This window comes from Epinephelus lanceolatus, chromosome 12 (assembly GCF_041903045.1).
Source record: "Epinephelus lanceolatus isolate andai-2023 chromosome 12, ASM4190304v1, whole genome shotgun sequence".
Lineage (NCBI taxonomy): Eukaryota > Metazoa > Chordata > Actinopteri > Perciformes > Serranidae > Epinephelus > Epinephelus lanceolatus.
Window position 1 is genome coordinate 14,598,398 of NC_135745.1, and position 26,728 is coordinate 14,625,125.

The following is a 26,728-nucleotide window of genomic DNA, read 5'->3' on the forward strand; positions in this document are numbered from 1 at the left end:
GCTCCCCAAGGTCCCCTGCAACTGTCATCATAACCACAATCTGTCACACTTCAACAAATCACAGCCAGCTGCAGCTCACTTAATGTGGGCATCTTGAGGGAGGAGAGATGTGAGGACAGGAATGAAACACAAATAAAGGTTGTATTGAGAGCCAGGTAGTTCGTCCATTGTAAGAATGAGAGCAGGGTTCAACACTTGACAAAGTCCATCCAATTCAGCATGACATAACATTACACTAAATCCTACTACTCACAGTTACTGTAAACAAACAATGAGGTTGCATCCACAACCATGTGGGGAAAAACTATGATGTGATTTGTCCATTCCCATTTTGATAACCAAATTTAGAGTTGCAATGAACAGTTAATATATTGTTTTACTTTGCATGACTCCACTAATGTTTTAGCCTGTGTCGTAAAAATGCAAAACATGTCCATCACAGCTTTCCAAAACACAAGTTAATAACTTCAGATTGCTTAATTTGTCAAAACCAACAATCCAGAACCAAGATATATTCAATTTACAACAAAAGCAGCAAAATCTCACATCACATGAAAAATGTGTGGCATTTTAGCTTGATACATGACTGAAACTATCACATATCTGTCAACTGACAAATCACTTTAGTTAATAGGTGACTTAGAGCTTCATAAGTGCAATAAAAATGTATCATTTATAATGTTATTTAACACTGTGGGGAAATTTTAAAACCTCTAATATGAAGACATGTTTCTTAAACACACTGTTATTGAACGTGCATTGTACCTTCAAAAGGTAAAATGACCTGTCACCTGCTTTGTGCTGCACCCTGACAGGTTCATGTTACTGTTGACAGCTAATAAAGTTAACGCACACAACCAAAAATTTACATTTCTGTCTGAGTTAGCTTAACAGCAACTTTATGGTACAAAACAAATTCCCCAGGGGACACAGCCTAGACACACCTCTCTCAGGAGCTACTGTTGATTTTCTATGGTTTGATTATAGCACTTTAGCTCCTACAGGAATTAGTTGCAGTTCCTGGTGTGTGTACAGCATTCCTCTCAACTTAACTAGCTATGGGAATACTTTTGTACACTTTCAGTAAAGGTATTTAAGCCCTACCTTTAACTTATATTCACGTTTTACAGTGTTAACATGGGTTTACAGCCTCTTGCCTTGATTTACAGGAGCTAATCTGTCGCTAACGTTAGCTAGCTAATCAGCTAAACATTCCTCGGTGTCCCAAACAGTGCCGCAGTCAAACATCCGCACCTTAACCTACCTTCTCTGCTGCGGTGGGACACTCCGTGGAGAATAAAAGAAAAAACCCTCCAATGGTCCTGGGCGAGTTTAAAATCCCGTGTACTTTCCTGTCGACCGACCACCGTGTGAAACTGGTTCACTACTTGTCAGGTTTGTCAGATAGCAGCGCTCCCGTCTCTCCTGTTCTTCCCTGGCCGGTGTAATCCACAGCAGTGCTCGCTCCCGTGGACTCACGCCTGCCCTGACAACTTTGGCAACTACCTTTAAGCAGAGATCGTCTATTGAGGACGATGTACCACTCTGCGTGTTTTTTTTCCCCGGGACAAAATGACTCGCCTTCCGGTTAGCGAAATACAATGACTACAATACAAAACTTTGGCGTTATATCACCCGATATTTCACATAAAAATGAATTAATGTTAAACAACGGTTTGTTCATATATATATGTATATATATATATATATATATATATATATATATATATATATATATATATATATATATATATATATATATATATATTGACTGTCTGTCGGCAATTTTATATATATATATATATATATATATATATATATATATATATATATATATATATATATATATAATTGCCGACAGACAGTCAATATCTATCAGTTAGCTTTGGTTTGTTAGCATTTCCATTAATTTATCAAAAGCACCCCCATGTTCCGAATGGGAATACATTCAAAGTGAGAGCTCCTGTCTGGTTGTATACTCTATGGTACGAGCCGTCAAGTGTTACGGGACGCAAACGGGGAATTAGCGCCACCCTATGGTTATAAACTGGAACTACTGAAACTAAATAAATACAAGAACTTTAATAATGTAATGTTTCACTGTTTTTCTCAATCGTGGTAATGCATTTCTGTCTTCTAAGACTGTAAATGTCATCACTGAAATATTACCATGGTTGGATATGTTCAGTGTTGGAAAGGTTACTTGTGAAATCTAAGAGGTTACAGATTGTTACCCCGTTGAGATGTAATAAGTTATGTAAATGTTTTAATTACTCCATCAAACTTATTACATTTGATTACTTTTTGATTACTTTTCTAACCAATGTTAAACTGGATAATAACGCTGAATAATATCCGTATATAGGCTATGCTATGCGATGCAAAGTTATATTCTACATATAAACTTTTTGCCATAAACAATATATTCTGATGTACCATGTGTGTAGTCACCAATATTTAGATTAATAATTGTAATTTTATTACACAATTTTTCTCAGTAGCTGTAACTGAATACAATATTATATATTTGTAATATAATTACAGTTACATGTTCTAACTAGTTACCTTCTGGACATTACACTGGATATGCTACATTTAAAACATTTTTTTTTGTGATCCTCCCATGTGTACAGATGACTGTATATGCAGTCTATGGTCTCAAAATGAAGCTACAGAGAATGTAAAGTTGTCATCACACTGTGTATTGGCGTGTGGGCGCCCTCTTGTGAAGATCATGCTGTGTTACCTAGGTTATGCCTGCTACAATCGTCAAGCAAATGCATTTGGAGAAACTAATCACAGTGAACAACATAGATCCATATGACTTGGCAGCTTGAAGCTGGATTTCAGACCCACATGCAATACCTCCACTCTCATTCCTGAACCAAGTCATACACTGATCAGCCAAAACATTAAAACCACTGGTGGGTGAAGTCAATAAAATTGATCATCTTCATCTGCAATGTTCTGCTGGGAAACATTTGACCCTGGCAATTATTCAGATGCCTCTAGACGTGCTCAATCCACCCAAATACCAGACAACAGCACTCCCTGATGGCAGTGTCCCTTGCAGCAGGACAATGCACCTGCCACACTGCTCAGGAATGGCCCAAGGAATGTGATGAAGAGCTCAAGGCATCAACCTGGCCTCAAAGTTCTCCAAAATCCCAATCCAATCAATCAATTCATGGGACATGATGCCGGTATCCCAGAGGTACCCACAATCCACGGTGGGCCCTCCTTGGATCAGACTTGGCTCTGACCTGTTGAGGCATGGACACAGGAGCTCTGGGGATGTCCTGTGGTGTCTGACACTAGGATGTTGATGGCATATCCTTTGAGTCCTATGGGTTGTGAGGTGGGGTACCAGCATGTCTCACAGATGCTCGATCAGATTGGTATCTGGGGCATTTTGAGGTCAGGTTGATACCATGAGCTCTTTGTCATGTTCCTCTGACCATTCCTGAGCAGCTTTTGCAGTGCAAAATGGTTGCACATCCGGGGGCATCCACATGAATGCCAGGACCAAAGGGTTCCCAGCAGAATCTTGGATTGTAACGAGAAGTTCTACGTTATTCACTTCACCTGTCAGTGGTTTTAATGCTTTGGCTGATCGGTGTACACTTGGGTAGAGATAACAGAGCACATAACCTGAAGATGCTGCCCCTGCCCCACACAGCATGACGTACCCTCACAACAGCCATCAACCAAGTAACTTGGCTTCATCTAGCCTGGCTCTGTGCAAGTATAACATTAACCTCTACCAGCACATCTAAAGCTCACCAATACTTTACACTTTACATCGCATTCCTTTATCCCATACATAAAAGCCAGAAGAATGTTAACGCAACAATTCATACTTTTAATGGAGGGTACGTGCCGGAGTACTTCTTGGCCAGGAGCAGTTGCCAGGCAACAAGCAGAGAGAAGTCTGCATAAACTGTGGAAAATTTAAACATGGGTTTCCCCTGGGGGAAACATTTTCTAATTTTGTAGTAGACATCTGTGGCATCATGATATATAAAATATTATATATTTATACATAATGTCAAATAATGTCATTTGTCTTTATATTAAAATAAGTGATCTAGATATGCTTGCACTTCATACTGTAAATATTTCAAAAATCTTCATGTATGACATGGATGATTGCATGAGTTCGTCATTTCAATCAATTTCAATGTTCAGTACTTTTAGATGTATCAGATAGGGTTGAAGTTGGGGCTCAGTGCCGGCCACCCTTAACTGGGAAAAGGGGTTAGGGTTAGGGATTTCTTCATGGAGCTGGCTTTCGACAACAGGGAATTACCTTGCCCCCTGTTGCCAAGTTATTAGCACAGTATTGTCTTAAATATCCCTGAGTGCTGTGCATTATGATTTGTAATTGGAACTGGGGGGTGGGGGCAGTCCCAGACCAAAGAAATACAATAATCTTTCTTGGAAATTAACAGTATCAGATTTCACAGAAACAGTTTGTAAGCTTATTGATCACTTTAGCATTAAATGGCCGTTACAATTATCTTAAACACAACAAAAAGGAAAAAAAAAGATAGCGAGTGTTTTGTCATAATTATTTAATCACACATACATTTACATCATGCAATCAATCCAAAACTGTGATCTCATGTACTTCCCATCTCCGTCCATATCAGAGCCCTGCTATTTGTGCCCCAGTTCTCCAGGAATGATCCAGTACCTTGTCCACTCATGGATCCTCAAAACTGTCCTTTAAAAATTGACCAACTATTACACAGTAATAAAAAAAGTGGCTACACTTTGTTTTTTTCTTTCTTTTAATTTAGAATTAATGCAAAAGTCAAATATTCTTTGCTGTTAATCATTATCTATTTTTTCCCCATTTCATATCCAGTTTTGGTGGAAGGTCAAAGGATAAACATTTTGAGGTCCATGCTGCAAAGTCTCACCTAATCTAGAAGATTACACAGAGGGAATAAACCATCTCGATAGACACCAAAAAACCATCCTGTCATAGACACGGGAGAGTGACTCCTCCCGGCAGCTTGTAGAACGTAATTATTACTTCTTAAATTATTTGCTGTCATCAAACAGTTCCATTTACAGGGCTTTGGAAAACTTCTCTTTCCTCCAGTCAAAAACAGCCACATGGAGTGTTTTTCTGAGTGCAGGTTTTGTGAAGAAGTGCTATTAAACCCAACATTCCTGTTACAAGATGACAAGTTTTAGTATGACATGTTAGAAAGCCAAAATTCTGTCGCACTTTTTCAAGCTAGATTTGTTCTGCTAGTATTTGGCTGCAGAAAGTTTCTTTTATCTCTGTTTCTAAAAAGCTTTTATTCATTTGTAATTTAAATATCTACAAATGCACTGGATAGTAAAGTGTCACCATTTTGTCATCAAAAGGGAGTTTACTGTCTGGCACAGTGGTAGATACTTTATGTTTAAGAATATGGTGTGGAAAATCTGCTGTGTCATGTTTTAGCTTTTTAGAAATACCAAAAGAAGCCCTCGATGAGACACCAAATGTTAGCAGAGCAGAAGCTAACGAGGAAGAAGAGCTTTTGACTCCACATGGCAGGATTACCGCTGCAAGCACACCCTGATCACACCTGCCAGTCGACTGATATTCAGTGTATTTTACAGTATATTGCACTTGCACAAGATGTTAGTGTTCTCACGCTGGGGTTACAATTACAACAAGCTCTTTGCCGATGCAGTGGGGCTTCATGGGATGCAAATTTTAAAAAAAAATCAAAGCTGTGGTGGGGATTAGAAAACACAACAAAGACAATAAAACACAAAATAAATCCTACACCCCGGACTAGACTGAATTAAATAAACCCCTCCTACAGATGATGACAGAAGATTGTTGTGCAATTTAAGACCCTGCTCTCCTGACTGGCTGATCAGCGGCAAGGGTCCGACCCATCGACTGACACTCCCCCCACCCACTGCGAATATGCATCTAACATGATCTATGGAACAATGAAAGAGATACAGTACATAAAAACCCAGCAAAACACATTGCTTTTATGCAAATTTACAACCATAAAGGGGCAAATACAGTTACAGGTCCTAAATCTATAAGAAACAACAAAAAAAAGGGGTGTGGGAGGGAAGACCAAAAAAAAAAAAAAAGCCGAGGCACCCTTAAAAAGAAATCATGATACGGTACGGCAGGGGTCAAACAGTTACGACTAAAAAACAAAACAAAAACAGGTCCTGGAGATGAGTGAGTGACAGTGACCCAGCTAGGACAGGACAAGCATTGTGTGTGCTATCTCAGTCTATATGCCTGCAGACTATGTGCTCCAATGTGCAGAGAGATAAATAGCGCTCATTAACACAGCATTATTAACCACTGAGAGAAGTAAAAACAGTACATTTAGCTACTTAGCATAGGCTATGCTAAAAGGTGGAAGTTTGTTGTGTTAACCAGATCATTCTCTTCCTTCCTTCCTTCCTTCCGTCTACATTCTTTGCATCCTTCTCATGAAGTCACCAATAACGAGTATAGGTTTTATTTTAACTCAATGATAAAAACAATTGGCCTCCACAGGTATTTAGTTAAATACATCTACAGTACACTGTCGCACGTCGTGGCTGTTTGTTTTTTTATCCTTCTTTTAGCCGTTCCCTCTGCTGTTTCCGTACAGCTCTCTCTGTCTCTCTCCAGGGAAGCGTGTGCAGTAGTGCCAATTTTACATCTGTACAAGACTGGACAGAACAGTATGCTCGACGCCATCTAGTCAATTCAAAACCATACAGTTTTTTTGTAGTTTTTTTTTTTTTCCTTAAAGTAGCATGTAAAATCTATTCAGAGAAAAGTGTGGTTAACACCCAATAATAGTAATGATGAAATGTACAGAGGTTAGCCTATAGGGACAAGCTATTTCTCGTGGTAGGGTCTCCTTTGTTTTTTTGTTTTTTGTTTCGTTTTAGGAAGTGTTTTCATCTTTTTCGGATCTTGCTACCCTTACATTCAGCATGGCACAGTGCAGAACTACTCGCACGACGACGACGGATGACGACAGACTGTGCAAAACAAAAACGAAACCCGAGCTACACGTTTTGAGGTGTTCGCCGGTTTCGCTCGCCGAGGCTGCGCTCAAGACTGCGTTTGGTTCGGTGGATACGAATATTATCTTGCCTTTTGTAAATTAAATTTGTTCTTTTTTTTTTTTTTTTTAAATTATTATTATTATTATTATTATATCCAGTACGAGAAAAAGAGAAAAGTCATGATGAGAATTGGGGGGGGGGATGGGGGAGTGGGTGGAGGTGTCGGGGCTGGAGCTGTACAGGCCAGGAATATTTATATATATATATTTATAATTCAGAAACTCCTTCGTGGCTCCAAAGCAGCGACGAGGAGCCTGTTCGCTGTAATGGAATGACAGGTTGTCGGGGTGGGCGGGGTGGGGGTGGGGGGGGGGGGGGGATATTGGCTTCTTCAGTGGTGTCGTCCTTCTATCCCGCTGCTCTTTAGCTGCAGATAAACGGAAAGGGAGAATGCTGTTAGTAAATGTCAAACACTTCTGCACAGAAAACTGCTCCCATCCATCACGCCTCTGACAGCTTATATCCATGATGTGTCAAACTAGTTTTAGTTTAAGCAAAAAAGGAGGCTGTTTTTGCATTCATGCGGCTGCTGAGTCATCATAACACAAGTACACTGAAGACTGGATTCAATACTTTAACGACTATTTATTAATAACGTTTATGTGATTACTGAGGCAGAGGGATTATCACTGTGGAATTTTTGTAAGATTTTTGCCGTAGGGGCAGTACACATGCCGCATCTTTAACCGCCTGGAAAGCACAAGGTTGGGCGCTGGGTGCTACTTTTGTGCCAACTTTCAAGAGCGCAGAGGCAGGTTGCGTCTGAGGTCACTATGCAACTGTAACAAGCACTGTATCATGGTGTTCTTACCTGAAATCCTGAGTGCAGAGCTCATCTTCTATCACTTTTTTTAAGTGTGTCCGTGGGACAGATTTAAAGCTCTGGGCAGCCCAGATTAACTTCATCTCCTTATTTACCACAAACTGATATTTACAGAAAAGGGGAAAGATATCTGTTGGCTGTGATTGGTCGTTTCTTGTCACATGACATGCGGTGTGCACTGCTGCATAAGTTGAACTCTGTTTATCTGAGGGCACAGGTTCGCACCTTGGTAAATAGAAAGCCGCTATTTCATCCAGCATCGCCCTGGCGTATGAGCGGCATGCCATATGTCTACATTGAAAACCATGGATTTGAGGGCGCAATAAAGGCGGCATGTGTACGGCCCCTTAAAGGGTAAGTTTGGTATTTTTCAAACATGGATCCTATTTTCTCATGTTTTTGTGTCTAAACGGGAATAACAGTTTTTTTTTAACTGGTCTTAAATATCACACATCGTCTTGTTAGCTATGAGAAGGGAAAGAGCGATATTCCTCTTACTTCTTGTCTGGCTTGCCACCGCTGCTTCCTCCCCTGATGGACACCGTCTGGCTGTTCTGGTAGAAACCACCTCCACTGCGGTTGATGTTGGGGTGGGTGGGAGACGCCACTGGCTGCTGCCCAGGCCGGATAGGCTTGGCTGGGGAGACAGAGGAGAATGAGGTTTGGCCATTTCAGATGATCAGATAATGTTTGCAGTGTTGGGGAGATTTGCATTTTATTTAAAACAAAACAATATTTAGACTGTCAATCCAGTTAGAAAAATACATAAAATCTCACCGAAAGTCGCAAAAAGTAACTGATGATCAATTCTGTGTTTTCTGCCCAGAAACAAAGATGTTGTAGATGTGTTTCTCATCCATCCATACTAACCGATCTGGGCTGAATGTCCCCTCCTGGCCATGTTCTTGGCCCTGACAGCCTCCTTGATGCGATCAACCTCCTGCTGGTAGCGCTTGCGGTCACGGGCGGCGTTCTCCTTGGCCTCCTTCAGAGCAGATTCAAGGGCCTTGACCCGCTCAGCTGTAGCACGAAGACGTTTTTCCAGTTTAGGAAGCTCACAGCGCAGGTCTGCATTGTCACGTACCAGCTGTGGGACAATTTGCATCGTGTTAAATCATTATTTTCATCTACCTTTCAACATATATCTACCAGTGGGGAAAAATGATTGAGCAAACATAATGATAGCAAGAGGAAGAGAGTGGAGCACACTGAAATCGAGGTCAGAGAATAAAATGGATAAAAGGCAAGAAGACAAACTGAACAGAACACTGCAAATAGAGTTCAGCCAGAGAAGGTAATGTGAGATCTTAAACGGACAGCAATGATCTCCGAGCTGTTGCTGGGAGTGTTCATTAAAATCCTACCTGTTTGTGAACCTTGGTGAGTTGCTCAAGATTGTTCTCAAGAAAGGAGATTTTCTGTTTCTGCGCTGCGCTGCCGCCTGTGTCATCTGAGTCCATCTCAGCGCTCTGCACAACGAGTAGTACACAAGCATTAAAACTTTATGCAGTGGTATTTTTCACTAAACAAACCCCCCCTAATTGCATTTGAAGAGATTTTCTTGCATCAGAGTTTCACCTTTTTCACTCTGGTAGCCAAATCCTGGACAAAAAGCTTCCTCAAATTGTGCAGGGTCTGCAGCTCCTTGGCCTTGAATAGAAAAGACAAGTAATCAAAATCAGTAAATAACTTGAAAAGACTGAAAGAACCGGTGTTATATCCAAGAATTTAACACTGCAGAATATCACTTTATATCAAAGAAACTTAAGCAAATGTGCACAGATATCCCTACGTTTTAAAAACCTCAATACTGAGGCTGGTGTTGAATTCAAAATGAGTCATTAATTTGCTTTGTATTGAATTTACTGTAAAAACTAACAGGGAAAAAAGGAAACAAAATAAAAAATGTATGGAATACTTGTAGCGAAGATAACTGATGTGGCATTTACGACTTGCAATAATGTGTCGGTACAAGCTTTTACGAGAAGTCAACTCACCGAAACAATCAATTGTACTTGCAAATGGATGTAATCCCAATAACTTATATGACAAAGACCCGCAATAGGTGCTTTTGTCATCAGTTGATTTGGATAAACTCACCACTGTCTCCTCCAGACCCTTCAAGTCCTGTCTGGCCTGCTCCCTTCTGTCCTGCATCACCCTGTACAACAACAACAATAGCAACAACAACAGTTAACATCTAAAGAAATGCACATGCCACAAAGTTGGTGATAAATGGCATCACGGTTATTGTATCTGTAGCGTACGTAAGCTCATGCAGCTTGCGGCTCTTCTCTTGGTCAGTGGATTTGAGTTTCTCGTGCTCTACTCTGAGTCTCTCCTGCTCCAGCATGATCTTCTGGTTCAAACTGGAAGAGACGGCAAAGCAGAATGTTTTAATAAATTAAAGGTGTAATCTTTGCATTTGTGTATAAAGGGTATTATTTACTGTTATAGTTGTAACAAGATGAAAAATTGTCTTTTACATAGCTACTACTGTTTGCTACTTCAAATATCAAAATATTGTAACTGAAACAATGTTTTAAATGATTCTTTATCTTAATATTTATCCCCATTGCTGTCCTCATCTTTTTAACAAAGCACTGACTGACAAAACAGAAATGTAAGTCTTACTCCTGCAGCTCAGTGATGAGTTTCTCCTTGTTGTCCAGCTCATCTCTCAGGCTGCTGATCTGCTTGTGATGAGCTTCACGGTGGGAGTGGATCTGCTTCTCCACCGCTTCCTGAACACACACAGATACACCACATTTGCATTTATTTAACGGGATAATTAAGAAAACAATGAAAAAACACCAACGTACTGTGAAGGTGATTCAAAAGTTTAAAGGACCATTTTGGGCATGTTGAGATTTTTTACACAGTGTTTTTGGTGATAGACCTAAGCTAAGAATCTACAAAACAGTAGTGTTAACTTGTTTCCACTTATCAATGGATCAGGAACATACCTTGACTTCATTGGCAGTCTGGATCTCATTCTCCTTCTCCATAGCATGAACTTTCTCTGCAAAACATAAACACAAGATGCACTGTTATGAGATGGGAGTAGTGATGTTAGTGTTCACTGAACCCTACAAATATGAAAATGAGATAAGACTGGGTTTAGTTTACACTTCATACCAATTCAAATTTGGATTAAGATTAAGAAAGGAAACTAAAATACACTTAAGCAGCTAAATTTAGACTTTTACAGCCTGAGCCTGCCCAACCTTTTGTCATGCCGCGGCAGTCTTACACACACCTTTTTGGCACTTACTCTGCCACATTGTAAACACTAAACAATCACAAGTTCTTGAAAATCTGGAGCGGGTTACTGTTCAGAGCCAGTTCTTGAAACCCAACCTTAGTAAGTTTTTGAGTTGGATAAGGTTTAAATGTGAGGCTATTTAACTATTAATCTACAGCTCCTGTTGGTGTTAACGGCCTCCAATAGTATGTAAGTGGACTTGAAGTGAGTGCCTGTGCCCCATTTCCAGCTCTGTCCTTTAACAGTGACATACCCTGAGCGCTGAGCTTGACAAGCTCCTCATTGAGAGAGTCCACGTTCTCCTCCAGCTGCCTCTTCTTGTGCTCCACGTTTTGCAGGTACTCAGTCAGAGACTTGATTTTAGCCTCGTGCTGAAGACAGAAGAAATAAGTAAGGTATTTATACACATTATCTCAATAAGGATTCAGAGATGATTTTTTTTTTGTTGTTTTACAGGGATCAGTAAAGTGTATGTTTTCAGTTCATAACAGTTGTAGTTAGTTCCTACTTACCTGGGAGATGCGCAGCTGGCAGGCAGCCAGCTCCTTCTCATTCTCATCCATCTTCTTGTTGCTCTCTGATTGGGTGCCTTCCAGCTGCTTGCAGCGTTTCGCCATGGTCTTCACTTCGGATTTCATCTTACTGATGTAGAGGCGGGCCACTGTGAACTCCTCATCTATCAGGCCACTGCCCTCGTGTTGCTGGAAGGGAGAGGAGGAAATTTGAGAAAGCACAACCACACAGAGGAAACAGACAGAAGAAAGAACCAGGTGTTCGTGCATTATCTCATCAGAATATCCAAACTGACACGGTACCAGATATGTGTCATGGTGAGTCACTGGGCCTCAAAGGATTTTCATCTCATAGTAAATCTAATAAGTAATCTTCCTTCTTTCTCTAAATTCCTAGAGTTTCGTGTTGCTACTGTAGCCATAGTTGCTATAGTAATGATGTGCAAGGCATGCCCATACCTTGATGTCATTGCTTCCTACAGCGATGCCAATCTCAGCCAGGTCTTTGAGCAGTGAAGACATCATCTCGGTCACCCTCTTCTTCTGGTGGTTGGACATCTCCTTCAGCTTCTGGAGCTCAGAGTCCAGAGACGACAGAATGGACTGCAGGAAGAGAGAGCAATCATTCTTCATGTCAGTGTGTTCCTTTATTGTTATTTATTTATATTCCAAGATTCTTATTTTAAGTTCCTCTATTTGGTGATTTGTGTAATGGATGTTTGTGTGCATGTGTCTGTAGTTCTTCTATCCCTGAAGGTTGTACGAGTTTAATTATCGAGTTGCATGTCTGTGTGTTACATATTAACACAGCCAAAACAAAGGACAAATAAAAGGCACATGACCAAAAATAAAGCGTGCTGACATCTGTCCCAGGCTCACCGATTTCTGGCTGAGCTCTTCGCTGATGGCCTCAAACTCCTTGGTCTTATCCTCCACCTCCTGGCTCTTCTGGTCATAGTTGACGGCCAGCTCTTCCAGAGCCTGCAGCACCTCCTTCACCTCGTCTTTGGAGGCCTCGTTCTCTGCCTGCAGGCGGTTCAGCTCTGCCTGGAGGTTCTCGTGATCGCGGCGTGAGGAGGCTAAGAGCTGGCAGCAGAGGAGAGAAAAGTAATTATAGTACTTGTTTACAAACGCATTAAGGCTGAAGGGTACTATTCAGTATTTGTCACAATATGGATGAATAAGCAATTTGTATTTTTAACTGTTATCTTTATAACGTCACTGAAACAAGGACTTTAGTACCATCTTTGATTGTAGTAGTAATGTCATGACATATCAAGTATGCAAAACTCACTTTTCTTAACAGCAAAACATTAAAATTGCTACTACAAAAGCGAGTAACTGTAGTGTGAACTAATGGATCAAATTATCAAAGTACATCCTATTGTAAAATTAGAAATACAACTTGACAGCTGGGATAGCGTCATGTGTTACCTCACACCTCTGAAACTACAAAGATCCAGAGTTTACTTTGCACCTGTGCCTTCCCTACACCTGTTGCACCTCCAGTACTCACCTCCTCCTGGTCCAGCATCTGCTGCTTCAGCTTTTCAGCCAGCTGGCTCTGCTGGTTGATTTCCTCGTCCTGTAAAGCACAGAGACAGAAAGTCACATTAGCATTCACACCTGGCACTGAAAAAAAGCCTTGGAAAAAATAAAGACTGTTTTTGCCTTTTTCTTGAGAGAATATCTGAATTTGACCAAAAGAAATCAGTTTTATTCAATTCTATAGACATTTTCACACAATTCTGTAGCTGGGGAGCAGCTGTTATTTCCTGTCAGCCAAAGCATAAGCAAACATTCAAACATTAAATATAAAGGAACCCATTTAGGATGTTTATACTGTCAAGTTAGTGACTGATGAAGCCCTGCTAAACAAAGATATATATATTTATATATTAGTTTGCCCTATTTAAAAAACAGATTGCATATTTATGCAATAATGACCAGGTGTAATTTTCAGTAAGCTACTATCCTTCACGAAATTCTTATTTTCTTGGCATGAAAACCATATGCAATAGTCTCTAAAAGACAATCCAAACATTTCACAAAGACATCCAACAACTACAAAACGGAAATTCTCAAAGTGTCCTTGTTCTTCAAGCTGTGCCATCCTTATATCGTGTCAGACCAGCCAACACGACATCTAAGGAGACGTCTAGCGTGTAACATTTACTCATGAGAAATTGGAAAAACAATCTCCAGATTTGGTGGCCTACAAACCAAAGACCAGCAGAAACACATTTGAATCAAACAGTGGCCTCGGCCCTCTCTAAACCTGTTTTAAGATAAATACTGGATGGAAACCATGACGCTTGAGGCAGAGGAACGCCTAAAGGACTCAATCTTGTTTACCACTCCTTAGTTACTAAGGCATGTAATCATTATGCCTGCATGTTATGAGGAAAATATGTAATATTGTTGCTGAATATCACAATACTGACACTATTTGTGACATATAGACATTTAAGTGTACTCTGTTGTTGACTCAGTCTTGCACAGTGCCTGTGTTTGTATATTTATATTTACTTTATGTGGGTGTGGGGGGAGCTGCAGGGTTTATTCATGGACAAACTGAAAGCTACACTGTGCATTTACTACCACTTGACAGCTTCCCTGTTAATTTCTCCTCTGCTCTGATGATCGCCATAAGCTGTCAGCTCTGAGTGCACACACGGTTACTCTCCTACTCAACCACATACTCGCTATGCACTGAGCTCTCCTTAAAGAAGCCACGCTGCTCTTACAACACTACTTTTCATTCTCAACCCAGCTGTATGTTTTCCTCCAAGCCACCATATGTTCTTTTGCGATAAAACTCATATGCTGGTTTAGGATTTACCACCATTTATGATCCATAAAATAATCCAGCCTTGTAGTTAGTGTATCCTGTATCCTGCAATCCCTATTGTTTGACTTTGCCTAATGGCGAGGGCGCTGTCTGATTGGCCAGCACCTGCAGACAGAGTGTAATTTGATGCGTTGTTACTTTATTCAAAGAGCAAAATCACTCTTTTGCAATGTTTATTGCAACTGTTGACATCGCGATGACGATTAAAAGAAACGATAAATGGTGCAGTAGTGGTCATCTTGTCATTCTTCCTTTTTTTGTTACAGATTTTATCTATTTCCCTCCAGATAACCTCCAGCAGTTACAATGTCGTTTGCATATTTTATTATGCAATTCATTATGACGTGTTCTTTTTTCAGTGTGTCAGTAGTGTGTTTAAAACCTGTTCACACAATGTATAAGTCTACAAACACACTTTCATACACCTCCATCACTCACCTTATCATCCAGCTGTTTGTAAAGTTTGGCCAGCTCGGCCTCACACTTGTCCTTCTCCACGTCGGTGAGGCGAACACCCGGCACGTTGGGTGTGGAGGCCTGCTTTTCGTTGATGATGTTGTCCAAGGCCTGCACCTCGGCATTGGCCTTCTCCTTGTCGAATTGCTCCTCCACTGGCACACTTTCACCTGAGGTGGGGGAACGCACACACGTTGAATATGCATCTGTAAAGAGCTTTATTTGTCCTATATAAATAAAACAAATACCAGCCCTTTAAAGTATGTGCAGTTAGCAGTCAGTGAACACAAAAGAAAACTGTCATCACTCCTAGGTGTTAATGCAGTATACTGATACAAAAATGTGTACTGTTGTTTCCTTTAGTAGGAACCTAAGACAAAGTCTGTTTCTGGCATTGCAACCTGCACAACACACTGCAACACACAGATTCAAAACACCAAAAGAATCTGGATCAACATAAGAAGTTTTTACAGCACTGATTAGTTTTTCTAAGGAATCTGTAGGCATAGAAGAAACAATGGAATAAGACAGTCTACTTCCTCACCATTCCTCCAGCGGTTAAGCTCATTCTCCAACCAGTTGATGGTGTTCCTCAGGGTCTTATTCTTCTCCTTCTCCCTTTCATATTTCTGCTTCCACTGCTCTGCTGTCAGCTCCACGTTCACAGTGACAGTGTTCTTGATGGTCTTTGCTCTGGATAAATGAAAAACAGCTTTTATTCCACTGAAAGGACTCTAATAAGGACATTTTATGCACAATTATACTTTAAAAAAGGTACCGAAATATACCAGCAACTAAGCTTGAACCATCACTGGACCAACTGTGACAATGATTATGAATACATGTATGCTTTCCATTACCTTTCTACACCTATACATGGGCTTCTTCAACTCTATTTTAAACTATTAGTTACAGAGTGAAATAAATTACACATAGCAGTTAAGCTTGTTTTCATCCTACTGGCCTACCAACCTTTGTCCAAACATGAGGGTGGATTTGGTTTCGGCCTCATTATAGGAGGAAGGCGAGCAGCAGATGACAATGGTGGTTCGACAGTTACCGCCAAGAGAGTCCTGAAGGATACGGGTCATCTTGCTGTCTCGGTAGGGGATGTAGGCCTGGTGTACACAAAAATACATACAGGAACATTTAATGAGCAGAAAGCAAATTAACTGACTGTAGTGAACCAAACAAAATCTGTGTTGTGGTAAAAAACAAAGAAACAAAAACTTTGAATCATTATTGTCCTTCATTCCATTAAAAATAGTTCAACAAAATAATGGAAAAAGTGCGTTTTGACGTGGGATGCATCTATATATGAATGGCAGTCCACCTTGATTAAGGAAAATTTGACAATACCCTATGGGATGGATTCTGGAGTTGGAAAGAAATACAAACGAAAGCATAGTATTCTCTATGTTCAGAAAATACACTTGAACATTTTGGTCCTGCTGTCTTGAAACTGAAGAAGCAGCCAGGACAGAGCTAACAGGATGTGATGGCTTCACTTACAGAGCTCCTGAATTTCGTAAAACTAGATGGCACTGAAATACTAACGTGATATATTATCAGCGTTGATACAAACAGCTGAGCTGCAGTAGTGTGCTGTAATTCTTTTGAATCCACGATGCTCAGTCGGGAGTGAGACATCTCTGCACAATAGCTCATTTGTTTTAGATGATCACAAATATATCAGAGGCTGTCCGCCCCAGGTTGTTTACAGAGCGAAGGAGCCTGACAACAAACCAACTGTTGATTAAAGTGAAAAGTGGGAAACCACTATCAAGCAGCTGAAGCAAAACATTGCTTGGAGGAAAGTTTTTATCTGCTCAAATGTTTTTGTGCGGCACAAAGGACCTGTAGATGGTTGAAAAGCCACTTTTGTAGTAAGATAACCGAAAAAAAGATGCTGGTTTCCCAGCTGCACACCTAGCTCTGGGCTGTGCAGGTGGTGAACAGACTTCCCTTCTGTCTGCTACATTAACAGTAATGTCTGTCATTTCAACATGCTATAAAAATAATTTGGGTGGAAAAAAAAACATCACCTGAGGTTATAACAGATCTAACACTTGTTGCACTGAATAAGATACATGGCATAGACAAAAATTTGGGCTCATTATGTTCTGAAGTACAGATTAAAGTTTAACTGATGAGACAGTTAACTCTGCCACAATAACCTCAATCAGTAAACATATTTATCTCAGATAATTCACTTTCACTTACAGTGCAAATTAAAAAAAACACAAAGCCCACAGAACACCACAATAAATTCAACAAATGGATCTCTCTATAATTGCAGAGACAGATTTAATGGCAGATTACAAATAGAGTTGACATTGAGATACTGACTGTTCCTTCTGCCAGAGCAGAGATGACGTTTCCCAAGGACGACAGAGACTTGTTGATGTTCTTGGCTTCATCCAGCACAGCTCCCTCTGCTCCTGTTTTACTGACCTGAAAATTACACAGACAATAACCTCAACAAGGTCTCGTGAAGCTCAATGTTTAAGACAAACAAGGGACTCTAATCTAAATCCAACTCAAGTAGACAACACAGGGGAAATGGGTAAAAAAAAAAAAAAAAAAGTAAATTAAATACTTTATTACAATATAATGACTACGGCAAAATCAAAGAAATCTACCACAATGTATAACAGATGGTTCTCAATACCTTTTCACTGCCAGCCAGATCCACCAGGTAGAGTTTGCCACTGAGCTTCTGCTCTGTCTGAGTGTTCTCCTGTTTGACATTTATCAGGAAGATACTGTGACTCCTGGAGCTGTGCTCGTTCATGTCTGAAAGAGAAATTACACCCGTGTGGTTAAAATGTATCAGCCTCTAAAATGCAAAAACTGCAGGTAATGGACTCGATGGTTGGATGAAAGGATGGTATCTTACTTGTGACTGCTACATGTCTGTTTGATTTGCCTTCATCAATTGTGTCCATGACCTCCTCTGGGCTGCAGACAAATCTCTCAGTGCAGCCCTTTAAAGAAAAGCAGAACGTGAGGATTGATTATCGGTCTTCACAAACAAGTTTTACAGAATACTTGACATGTGATATGAGGTTAGGTCTCACCTTGACGTATGGTACTCTGTTTTTGTCTTCATGCACTGACAAATTGGTCTTTGACACTGGAGATGAGAGAAAGAAGGTGTCAGGAAAATTGACTTTGCACCTGAACATATGGCATACCATGTGTAAACCACTTATAATTTTACTGCCATGAACATTTTGTTTTGCTTTATGAGGTAAATGTTGAATGCACAGTGTAATGGCTACAGAATGATGACACCATGGCCAATTAGATTGGTTCCATATAAGCCTTGCTTTCACTATGCAATTCTGTCTGCAACCAGGTACAATCTCCCGGGAAGATAAAGCCTTGATATACAGCACAAAGGGAGTGCATCAACCATTGTGAAACCAAAACAGCAAGAGGACAGCATCTTCCCCAGTTGATATCTTTCTCCTGTTATAAAAGATTATCTCTCTCCAGAAGTGGAAATGGTGGACGGTGGAACATCTGAAATTTTCCTGAACTTGAATGGCTGTAAGTAACTTCTGAAATTCCCCACTGACTAGTTTACAACGTACGAAACCAAAAAACTTCCACTCAGCTGGTTTATACAGTTTAATACAGATGAGCTAAAACTGTTAGCCAATCAGAACATGTATTGCGGAAGCTGTCTTTGAGTTAATTTAATACCTTTCCTTTTCACTAAAGGTAATTGCAAACGAATGTAATTCTCACCACGTCATAGTGTTTTGTACAACAGAATCGTAACATTAATGAGTAATATGAGAACATCACATGATATAATGCAACAGGTAAAACTTGTTTTTCATGTTTCTGCAGCTCATTTTGACACCAGTCAAGGTGGTGGTGTCTTGTACAGTCCTGCTTAAAAGACTTACTTGATTCTCAAATCAAATTGAATATCAAATGTACAGTATATCAAATAACAAATCATGTGTTGTTGTATATGTAAAATACACACATTTACAACTGATGATCAACAATGAAGAACAAAGTCAGTGTGTTTACAGCTAGCATCCCCCTCCATCATATTCCTAACACAGACGCTCATTAATTTTCTCGATGTTTCACAAGCTTTTAGCAGCTCATTGTGTCACATCTGTTACCACTGTGTGGTACAACTAAAGGAGAGAGAGGTTCAGTGCTCGCTGCACCATCACAGCCACTTACCATCCAAAAGGTCCCGGATCTTGTCTAAGTAAATTTCAAAATATGAAACCTGTGAACAGAGAAAAGAACCTCATTATTTGGCGATCCAGCTGAGAGATCAGACCAGAATCACAATACACACAAGGGGCTGTCTTGTTTACTGCAAATGATAAAAACAGCAGCACAGTAATACACAGGTTTGAAAACACACAGAAAAGACAAAGATGCCATTTATTACTAATTATTACAAATAAGGGAAAACCCAAGAGGAAAAACTGTGTAAGAGTGTGGTTTCTACTGTTTTTTTCCAGATTCTTTCCTCTACTAATTTTGTTTATTTCTTCACACTTGCCTTGCAGGGACTCTGATAATTACACTACTACTACTACTACTACTACTACACACACAGCTATATTCAGACAGGCAGCTAAAGTCTAATATATCAGCAGAGTCAACACGAGTTAGTCAGGTATTTTCTGAACAGCAAAAAATACTCTAAATTCAACATGATTACGTAAATATCTCATCACCTAAACTTTCATATTTCATTATTTCTCTTATACCCAACACAAAACTGTGTGTTGCAATGCAAGAGTACAGTTCAACAACAGCAGAGAGTCAGCCAGGAAACATGATGCAGCAGCACCAAGTGGCATGTTGCACATCACTCATTCTGTCTCTGGAAAAATGCTTTGTAATAGCCATCCGCAAAACAGGAAGTACGTAGCTTGTTGCTAGCACCCTCAGTCTGAAATAGTCAGCCATAAATACCAGTTTTAAACACATTATCTGAAACTGGAACTGGAATTTGAGAATTTTGGAGGGCAGCGTTTCTTGAATCACTGAAGCACTCTGTCTCCTCAAATGGAGTTGGGACGGCTCAAAGGCTTGCCCCTTCTAACTACTCACTTTGATATGAAACTCCAGGTTTTCATCCATGGAATAGATGTAGTTGAAGATATCTTGAACTATCCTGGGGATGATGCCCATTGCATCTGTGTCATGGAGATTCCCCTGCAGAAAGAAAATGAATCTAATGTAAGAATGTTGGAGTAAAGATTCCTATTCTAAAAAAGGAAACACTTCATTTGAAAACAGTGCCAGCTCTAAGAAGTCATCCTTACCTCCATGGTGTGTGTTTTGCCAGATGATGTCTGCCCATATGCAAAAATGGTTCCATTGTATCCCTCCAGAACATCTAAAACACACCACACAGAGGGATTTTGTCAAGTCAAGATTTTAAAAAAGGCTGGGCTTGCTGTCATTTGTTGTGTATATGCCTGTAAAGAATCATACCTTTTACAATCTTCTGGGCGCAGGCGTTGTACACTTGTTCCTGCGTTGTATTTGATTGAAACACTCTGTCGAACATGTAAGGTTTGCCCTGGAATGAAGAGAATGAGAAGAGTGAGTAACAGCTATAGTATCAACACAAAAACTCACTTTGTGTAACCTCATCCAAATGAAAACACAAAAACACAATTAAATCCTTGTCAAGAGCAAACCAACTAGCGGCATTGTTACCGTAACCCTGAAGCCACACAAAGAAGAAGAAGATGATGTTTGTCAATCAGAAATCTGAGAAAAAGCCGGAAGGCTACCTGGATCAGCGACTTCGTAACGCATTCTGACACCTCTGTTTCTCAATAACGTGGAAGAGTAACGGTACATTTATGTGTAAACCTTTAAAAGTCCTGTTAGCAAGGTTAGAACCAGCACTGTCGTGGCCATCTTGGCTGCCATTACAGGTAATGTCACCTCATTTGGGACCCCTCACAGAGGAGATATCACACACTCTGCATACTCTGACTCTGATGTTACAAGCCAAAACTCAGTTTTCCCTGTCTGTGTGTCAACACTGAAAACAGAGCTCCTGAAAATCTTCACCCTGCCTGGACAAAAGTTCAGTTTTTTAGTGACCTCTAATGGAGTTTTGCGTTGACAAATGGCCAAAACACATAGAAGAAGCTTCGTTTTCAATATAACCACGTACCGGTGGACTAGGACTGTGACATCTCGTAAACGGATCTGTGTGCTACTTTCTTTCACCAACTGACAAACAAATAATTAGTGACATTATTTAGGCACCAAGTAGCTGATGAATGCTTCCCAAAATGATGCATTCTGCACATAAAATGTCAGTAACTGTAATTTGTTTGAAATCAATATAGCATAATGAGTTATTGCTGTGATGGCTGAGGTGGCAAAAAAAGAGAGAGATCTTCATGCAGACACTCTAACTTCAGAAAAAGGCATATGCATGCATCCCTTACTGATCCTTTACACATTTCACCTCTATTTATAACTAGATTTTCAAAGTGCACAAGTTTCACTGATGGACAGATATTTTCTTTCAAATGTACATTTATCCACTGGTGACAATAAAGAGGTGACAGGAAACAAGGGTAAACAGAAGGGATGCAAAAAACATCCCCTGACAGACCCACACCAGGGGTGTTGCATTACAAGGTTAGTCCTACCACCAGGATGCCCCCAAGCTGTCACAATTTGATGTTCTCAACCTAATTCACCCTCTGCTGACTGCATTCTTGCTAACCTCTGAAAGTTAGCTGTCCTGATGCAACTTCTCCCATCCCATTTGAAACTCCTCTCCAACAATCTCAGCTCAGCATTCATGATGAACTAAACTCGAGCTTTTAATTTTACCACTGGCTAAAGAGCCAGCCTACTTCAAACAAGTGCGAGGGTAGCTGATTGTGATGTCCCACGGGCCAGTCAAAACTTCAAAGCGCAATTCCAGTGAGATACCGATCAATAGCTGGATTGAAGAAGGCAACCGCAGGGTAATAAAACTGATGGTACAAGCAATTCTGAGGTTCAACTGAGATGGCACGTTGTCTTCAGAGGTTTAAAGTCCCAGTTGACTCATCTTGTCTCCAGCCTGATGGGTGGGGTTCCAGCGGTGGTGCATTAAAGAGTTTAACACAAGACAGCCTCATTTGATTGTGATACCTCAGGTTCCAAAAATATACATGCCTTAGTGGCATCTGTTTTTGAGTCACTGTTAACAACCTGTTAGTGCAGGAGCAGCAGAAAGTTGACAAGTAGCTAGTGTCACCCTGGAGATGCCTCGGATTAGGCTTTCACGTTTAAGACCAGTGGTACGTAGGGTTGCAGCAATATACCAGATTTATGGTATACGCGATACAGAAGTTGATGGTCATTTTACCATGTACATTTGATGTCTACGATATTTAAAAAACCTTCCATTTGCACTCCTTTAACAGTCGTTCTGACTGATAATAATAGAAATTCTATAATACCATGAAACTGCGATATTTTATGACAGTTACTGTGCTGTCACTTACTATTGCAACCCTAGTGGTACGTAAACACATTCAAACCTCAAGGGGAAACTACAGATGTAGCACTGCCTGGCATTGAAATTTAGAGCCACCTTTACTGGTACTAGAATTATACAGCTGAGATGTCCTCAATTTGCACTCCGGCTCATAATCCCCTCTGACAGACGGTCACATCTAAAGCACAGCTCGGTGCAACACAGAGCAGCAGCATCTTAAGACGCTGATAATTCAGTCCAGCTAGCCACATCCTGGCAATTAACCCAGTCCAGAACAGGAGCGCTGAGCCACTATCAGGCCTGCCAGACACTGTCAGCAAACAATGGCGCAGCCTGAGTTTAAAGTCCTCATTGTTACTGCTGCTACTGGCCCCGTTACCTACACTTTTGTCTGATGAGATTACTTTCTGCAAATGTAATTACAGTGAAAAGCATTGTTAAAGTATTAATAAGTGCCCTGTCACGTTCTTGTCTTGATGGCTTTGTTATGATACTTACCCAGGCTGAGCCATTTAGGAGAGACAGTTACATACAGTCCAAGGTTATTCTGCAGCATCCACACAATTCTTGTTGTATGATGCATGAAATCTAATTAGATTTGTGCTGCTAGGCAAAATAGGTCAATATTCCATGATTTATCAATTTGGATTTGTTGGCAACCTTGCTTCCTGGTAGTGTCTCTGTTATTTACTTGTGTAAATGTGTTAGCAGCACTTTAACTTATCTCTCTAATCCTTTTCTTTTCTATCCCTCACGCAACTGCACCACTACAGTAAAAGTAGCTGAGTCGTGTTCTTGCGGGGCGTCCCTGGCTACTGTATGCAAATAGGAGTTGTAACAGCAAAGCATGTGGGAATGACCTGATGTTATATGTGCAAAACTGACACGGAAGTAACGGAGGCATGAATAATTCACCTGCTGCACACTCACGCTACACTGGCAAACCTAGCTTTGCAAACTGAGCTAGTTACAACACCCATACCGTCTCATCTGGAAACTTCGTCTCCCTCCCTTTCCGGGCAGAGACTGGCAGGACTTTAAAGTGAGCCATAGCTGAGTAAGGGCGTACAGCAGGATAACGCTCTAGGAGAACGGAATCTCTGGTGTAGGGAATATCCACAAGCATCAAAGTAGCATCACCAAGGCCTGAAATGGTGAAGCTGCTCATTAGCGTTTTTACTACGCGCAGTGTGGTCAGCCTCACCACTGGCTTAGCACTGCTGTTGAGGCTTTAGCCCTAATACAGGGTCCCGCCCTAGATTGTTTCAGAACGGATACAAATATGAGCTAAGTGAGTCAGTCACCCTGGATAAGAGCATCTGCAAAACAAAGTACATCACCATAATAACTACCCTCCCCACCCGGAGAGATTGCCCAGCGCCCGGCCAACTGCCGCTCTGATTGGTCGAACAGCTGGTTACCAGGAGAGAAAACACACGGGGATTACCCAGGAGGCCTGTGCTGCTGCTTATGGGCACTGTAAGTGTTGTACTTCTCAAAGCAAATACACCAGCAGAGGATACTAGGCTCTGCCCTACAACACTTGCGTCCTTCACAATGTCCACTGGTATGTTGGCACTATGACTGGTACTCTCAACTGGGCTGGGCCACATCGTGCCTGAGGGGCACAGACAGTATGCTTGCTGTTAGTTAAAGGCCTGGAGTCAGTGTCAGCACAACTATTCAAGAAGTCACCACAACTACAAGTCTTCTCTGTTTGCATGACAGAAAATGAATAGTCACGTTGTATTCTAAATTCACCACCTAAATTACAAGTGTACCTCCAAAGCGGATGTGATTCATATCCACTCAGCTGAAAATCTGCAACTTCACAAATGCAATTCACGATCAGTTTCTACTGCCTTGTAAATTCTTTTAAAGCACAGGTAAGCAAAGACACAAAGTCCACTGAGAGAATGACAATAAGGTGCTGAGGAAACCTAATGTTTAACCATGACTTTTGTTCAGATGATACGCCATTGGCTTTTGCACGTTTAGCATGTACAAACATGAGATGTCATCCTGGCTTTTATGCTGTTGTTATGCCTCCTAATTACTTCAGTCACAAAGCATGTGAAGAGAGACCAACCTTTTTTCCTATTGTACATGTTTTTTTTAAATAGCGTAGAGGCACGCAATGGCACGAACACAGGCTGTGTAAACAGTGCTTTTTTAGGGACATACTGCGTAGGTAAATGATGACAAAGCATCAAGCGCACATCATTTACAAACTGACCTCAGGGCAAATTCTTTGTTGATTCAGTAAAGTGGAGGTAACATGGCACTGCATTAGTAAAGGCATTTCCTTCTTTTGTTGTAGTGGAAATTCTGCCCATGCCATTTTCCTTATCAAGTACTGGATCTGTATCATCAGCAGACTAATCAAACTTAAAACAACAAACTTTGGTTTGTTCCCGCCCTGAATGTCCTTATTAAAAGAAAACAGACTCAATATGTACTCAGATTTTTGAATATGTAGTTGAACCTGTTGAGTTATGATCTGCACAGTGTCCAGTCCCTGAAGATCAACAGAATACCACTGACTAGCCTGCATTTCATTTGACATTTCCACTGCCAATGACATTATTTTGACTTTACCATTGTCTGTACCCACTCCTTAATAGAAGCTTATTTAGATTATATGAAATGTTCAATGACAGGTCATTTCAATTTAGTCTACAAAGAGCTGGTTATGTTGCCAGCTGGTCAGCTAGCTAATATTAGCTTTAATTAAGCAACAGTATTAAAACTAGCCAGCTAGCCAAGGCCGGCTAATCTGTCAACTACCAGCTGGCCTAGCCTGCTAGCCAGCAGTGTTAGCCAATACTAAATCAAAGCTGGCTTACGCTTTATGCTGACGCAAACTGTTCATAATTAATAGCTTTGTCGTTACAGATGCAGGTCTACTCATTAATTAATGTCGTGATAACAGTGCAGTGACTAGCTTGCAGGCTTTCAAGGCTAACGCTGGCGACATTATAACCTGTGCCAGCCAATGAGTTTGTGGCTTTGTTGAATGACAGCTCGCTAGCCATGACAGGGCAACTGCGAATAGTGACATATAACGCCAACAGCAAATGGACTGGCTTTGTTAAATGTTAAATTGAGTGCTACTACCCACTCTCCACGAACTGGAGACCGAATAAGTTAAATATTTAGGTGGCGCCATAAGTTGGATTCAGCTGAGGGCCAGCGGAACAACGCAACGGTGAACAGGTCAGCCCTTGCTAACGTTAGCTAACAAGCTAAGGTGCTAACTACCGTAGCTACAAGACAATCAAAAATGGCGTACTGCTGACTGTGCCGGAGGGCTCTGTCAAATAGGTAGCTAAAGCCCTTCAACACGAAATAACTCACCGAGATAATAACGTTTTCTTCCCCTTGAAACTTGGGAATGTATTTGTCGCCTCTGGCCACCTCGGAGCTGTTCAGGGGCCTAAAACGGCACATCACTTTGATGGTGCACTCCGCCGGGTCGGCCATCTTCCACGGTTTACGAATGGAAATTCACCGATAAAATTAAAGTATATCCTGGATCCCTTTGGGGCGGCCGTGGGGGGCGAAAAGGGAGGCCGGGCCCCTCTGTCCCAATCTCAGGTTCTGGAAAGGATGATAATCTGTCGGGCATACAAGAAAAATCCTTGTTTTCCTCCCATTCACTTCCCCCTCCTGTTAGGAATCCATGATACCGGTGGATCAGCGGCTGGCCGCCTCGCCCCTCCTGCTGCTGTGGATGTGGATCAGAATGACGTCACCTCGGCGCTCCCCTCCTCACTGTTTCTGAATCAGAGTCCGGTTTATTGCCAAGAAGATTTTCACATACAAGAAATTTACGTTGGCATTATGATGCAAAGGCAAGACACATACATAACGAAAAAATAATAAAAAATATACATTAAAAATACAATTTAAAAAATACCCAATGTAACTGTTTAAAATGAAAGAGCTATGTTGGAATGTGCAAAATCATACTCTATGGGATGCGTAAAGGTATTAGAATTAAAATAATGTGCAATATGCATAAATAGCAATCCCAAGGATGTGCTTTAATGTAACACATATAAGGACATTAATGTAACATGTAGTGTCTACAGGGGACATAAAAGTCTGTGTCAGTGTGTCCCGGGTCTTGTTGATGAGGCCAGCTGCAGATGGGAAAAAACTGTTTTTGGGGCCTAAGATTCTGACCCTGATGTTCCATCGCCTT

The 26,728-nt window shown here is 40.9% G+C and overlaps 2 protein-coding genes across 7 annotated transcripts in view; both read right to left on the minus strand.

Annotated features, from left to right (window-relative positions):
* Positions 1-1,478, minus strand: part of LOC117272019 (rho GTPase-activating protein 12-like) — a 59,564-nt gene extending 58,086 nt beyond the window's left edge. For 5 of the 6 annotated variants that reach the window (XM_033650681.2, XM_033650680.2, XM_033650679.2 and 2 more), the window contains exon 1: positions 1,265-1,477. The gene's annotated coding sequence lies outside the window, so the exon portion shown is untranslated. Of the gene's footprint in view, positions 1-1,264 lie in introns of all 6 variants that reach the window. The other variant, XM_033650674.2, reaches the window with a different exon arrangement.
* Positions 1,479-4,557: 3,079 nt separating this feature from the next.
* Positions 4,558-26,264, minus strand: LOC117272021 (kinesin-1 heavy chain). Its single transcript, XM_033650682.2, has 26 exons — positions 25,879-26,264; positions 20,496-20,583; positions 20,324-20,397; positions 20,109-20,213; positions 19,221-19,269; positions 18,089-18,144; positions 17,908-17,995; positions 17,680-17,804; positions 17,358-17,462; positions 15,981-16,126; positions 15,553-15,701; positions 14,991-15,178; positions 13,218-13,286; positions 12,581-12,787; positions 12,161-12,304; positions 11,702-11,890; positions 11,443-11,560; positions 10,891-10,946; positions 10,559-10,668; positions 10,192-10,293; positions 10,025-10,085; positions 9,503-9,574; positions 9,289-9,393; positions 8,795-9,011; positions 8,423-8,561; positions 4,558-7,468 (listed from the first exon to the last, which is right to left on the minus strand). Exons 1-26 carry the CDS (start codon positions 26,002-26,004, stop codon positions 7,465-7,467), a joined length of 2,892 nt encoding a protein of 963 aa, XP_033506573.1. The 5' UTR covers positions 26,005-26,264; the 3' UTR covers positions 4,558-7,464.
* Between the last annotated feature and the right edge of the window lie 464 nt (positions 26,265-26,728).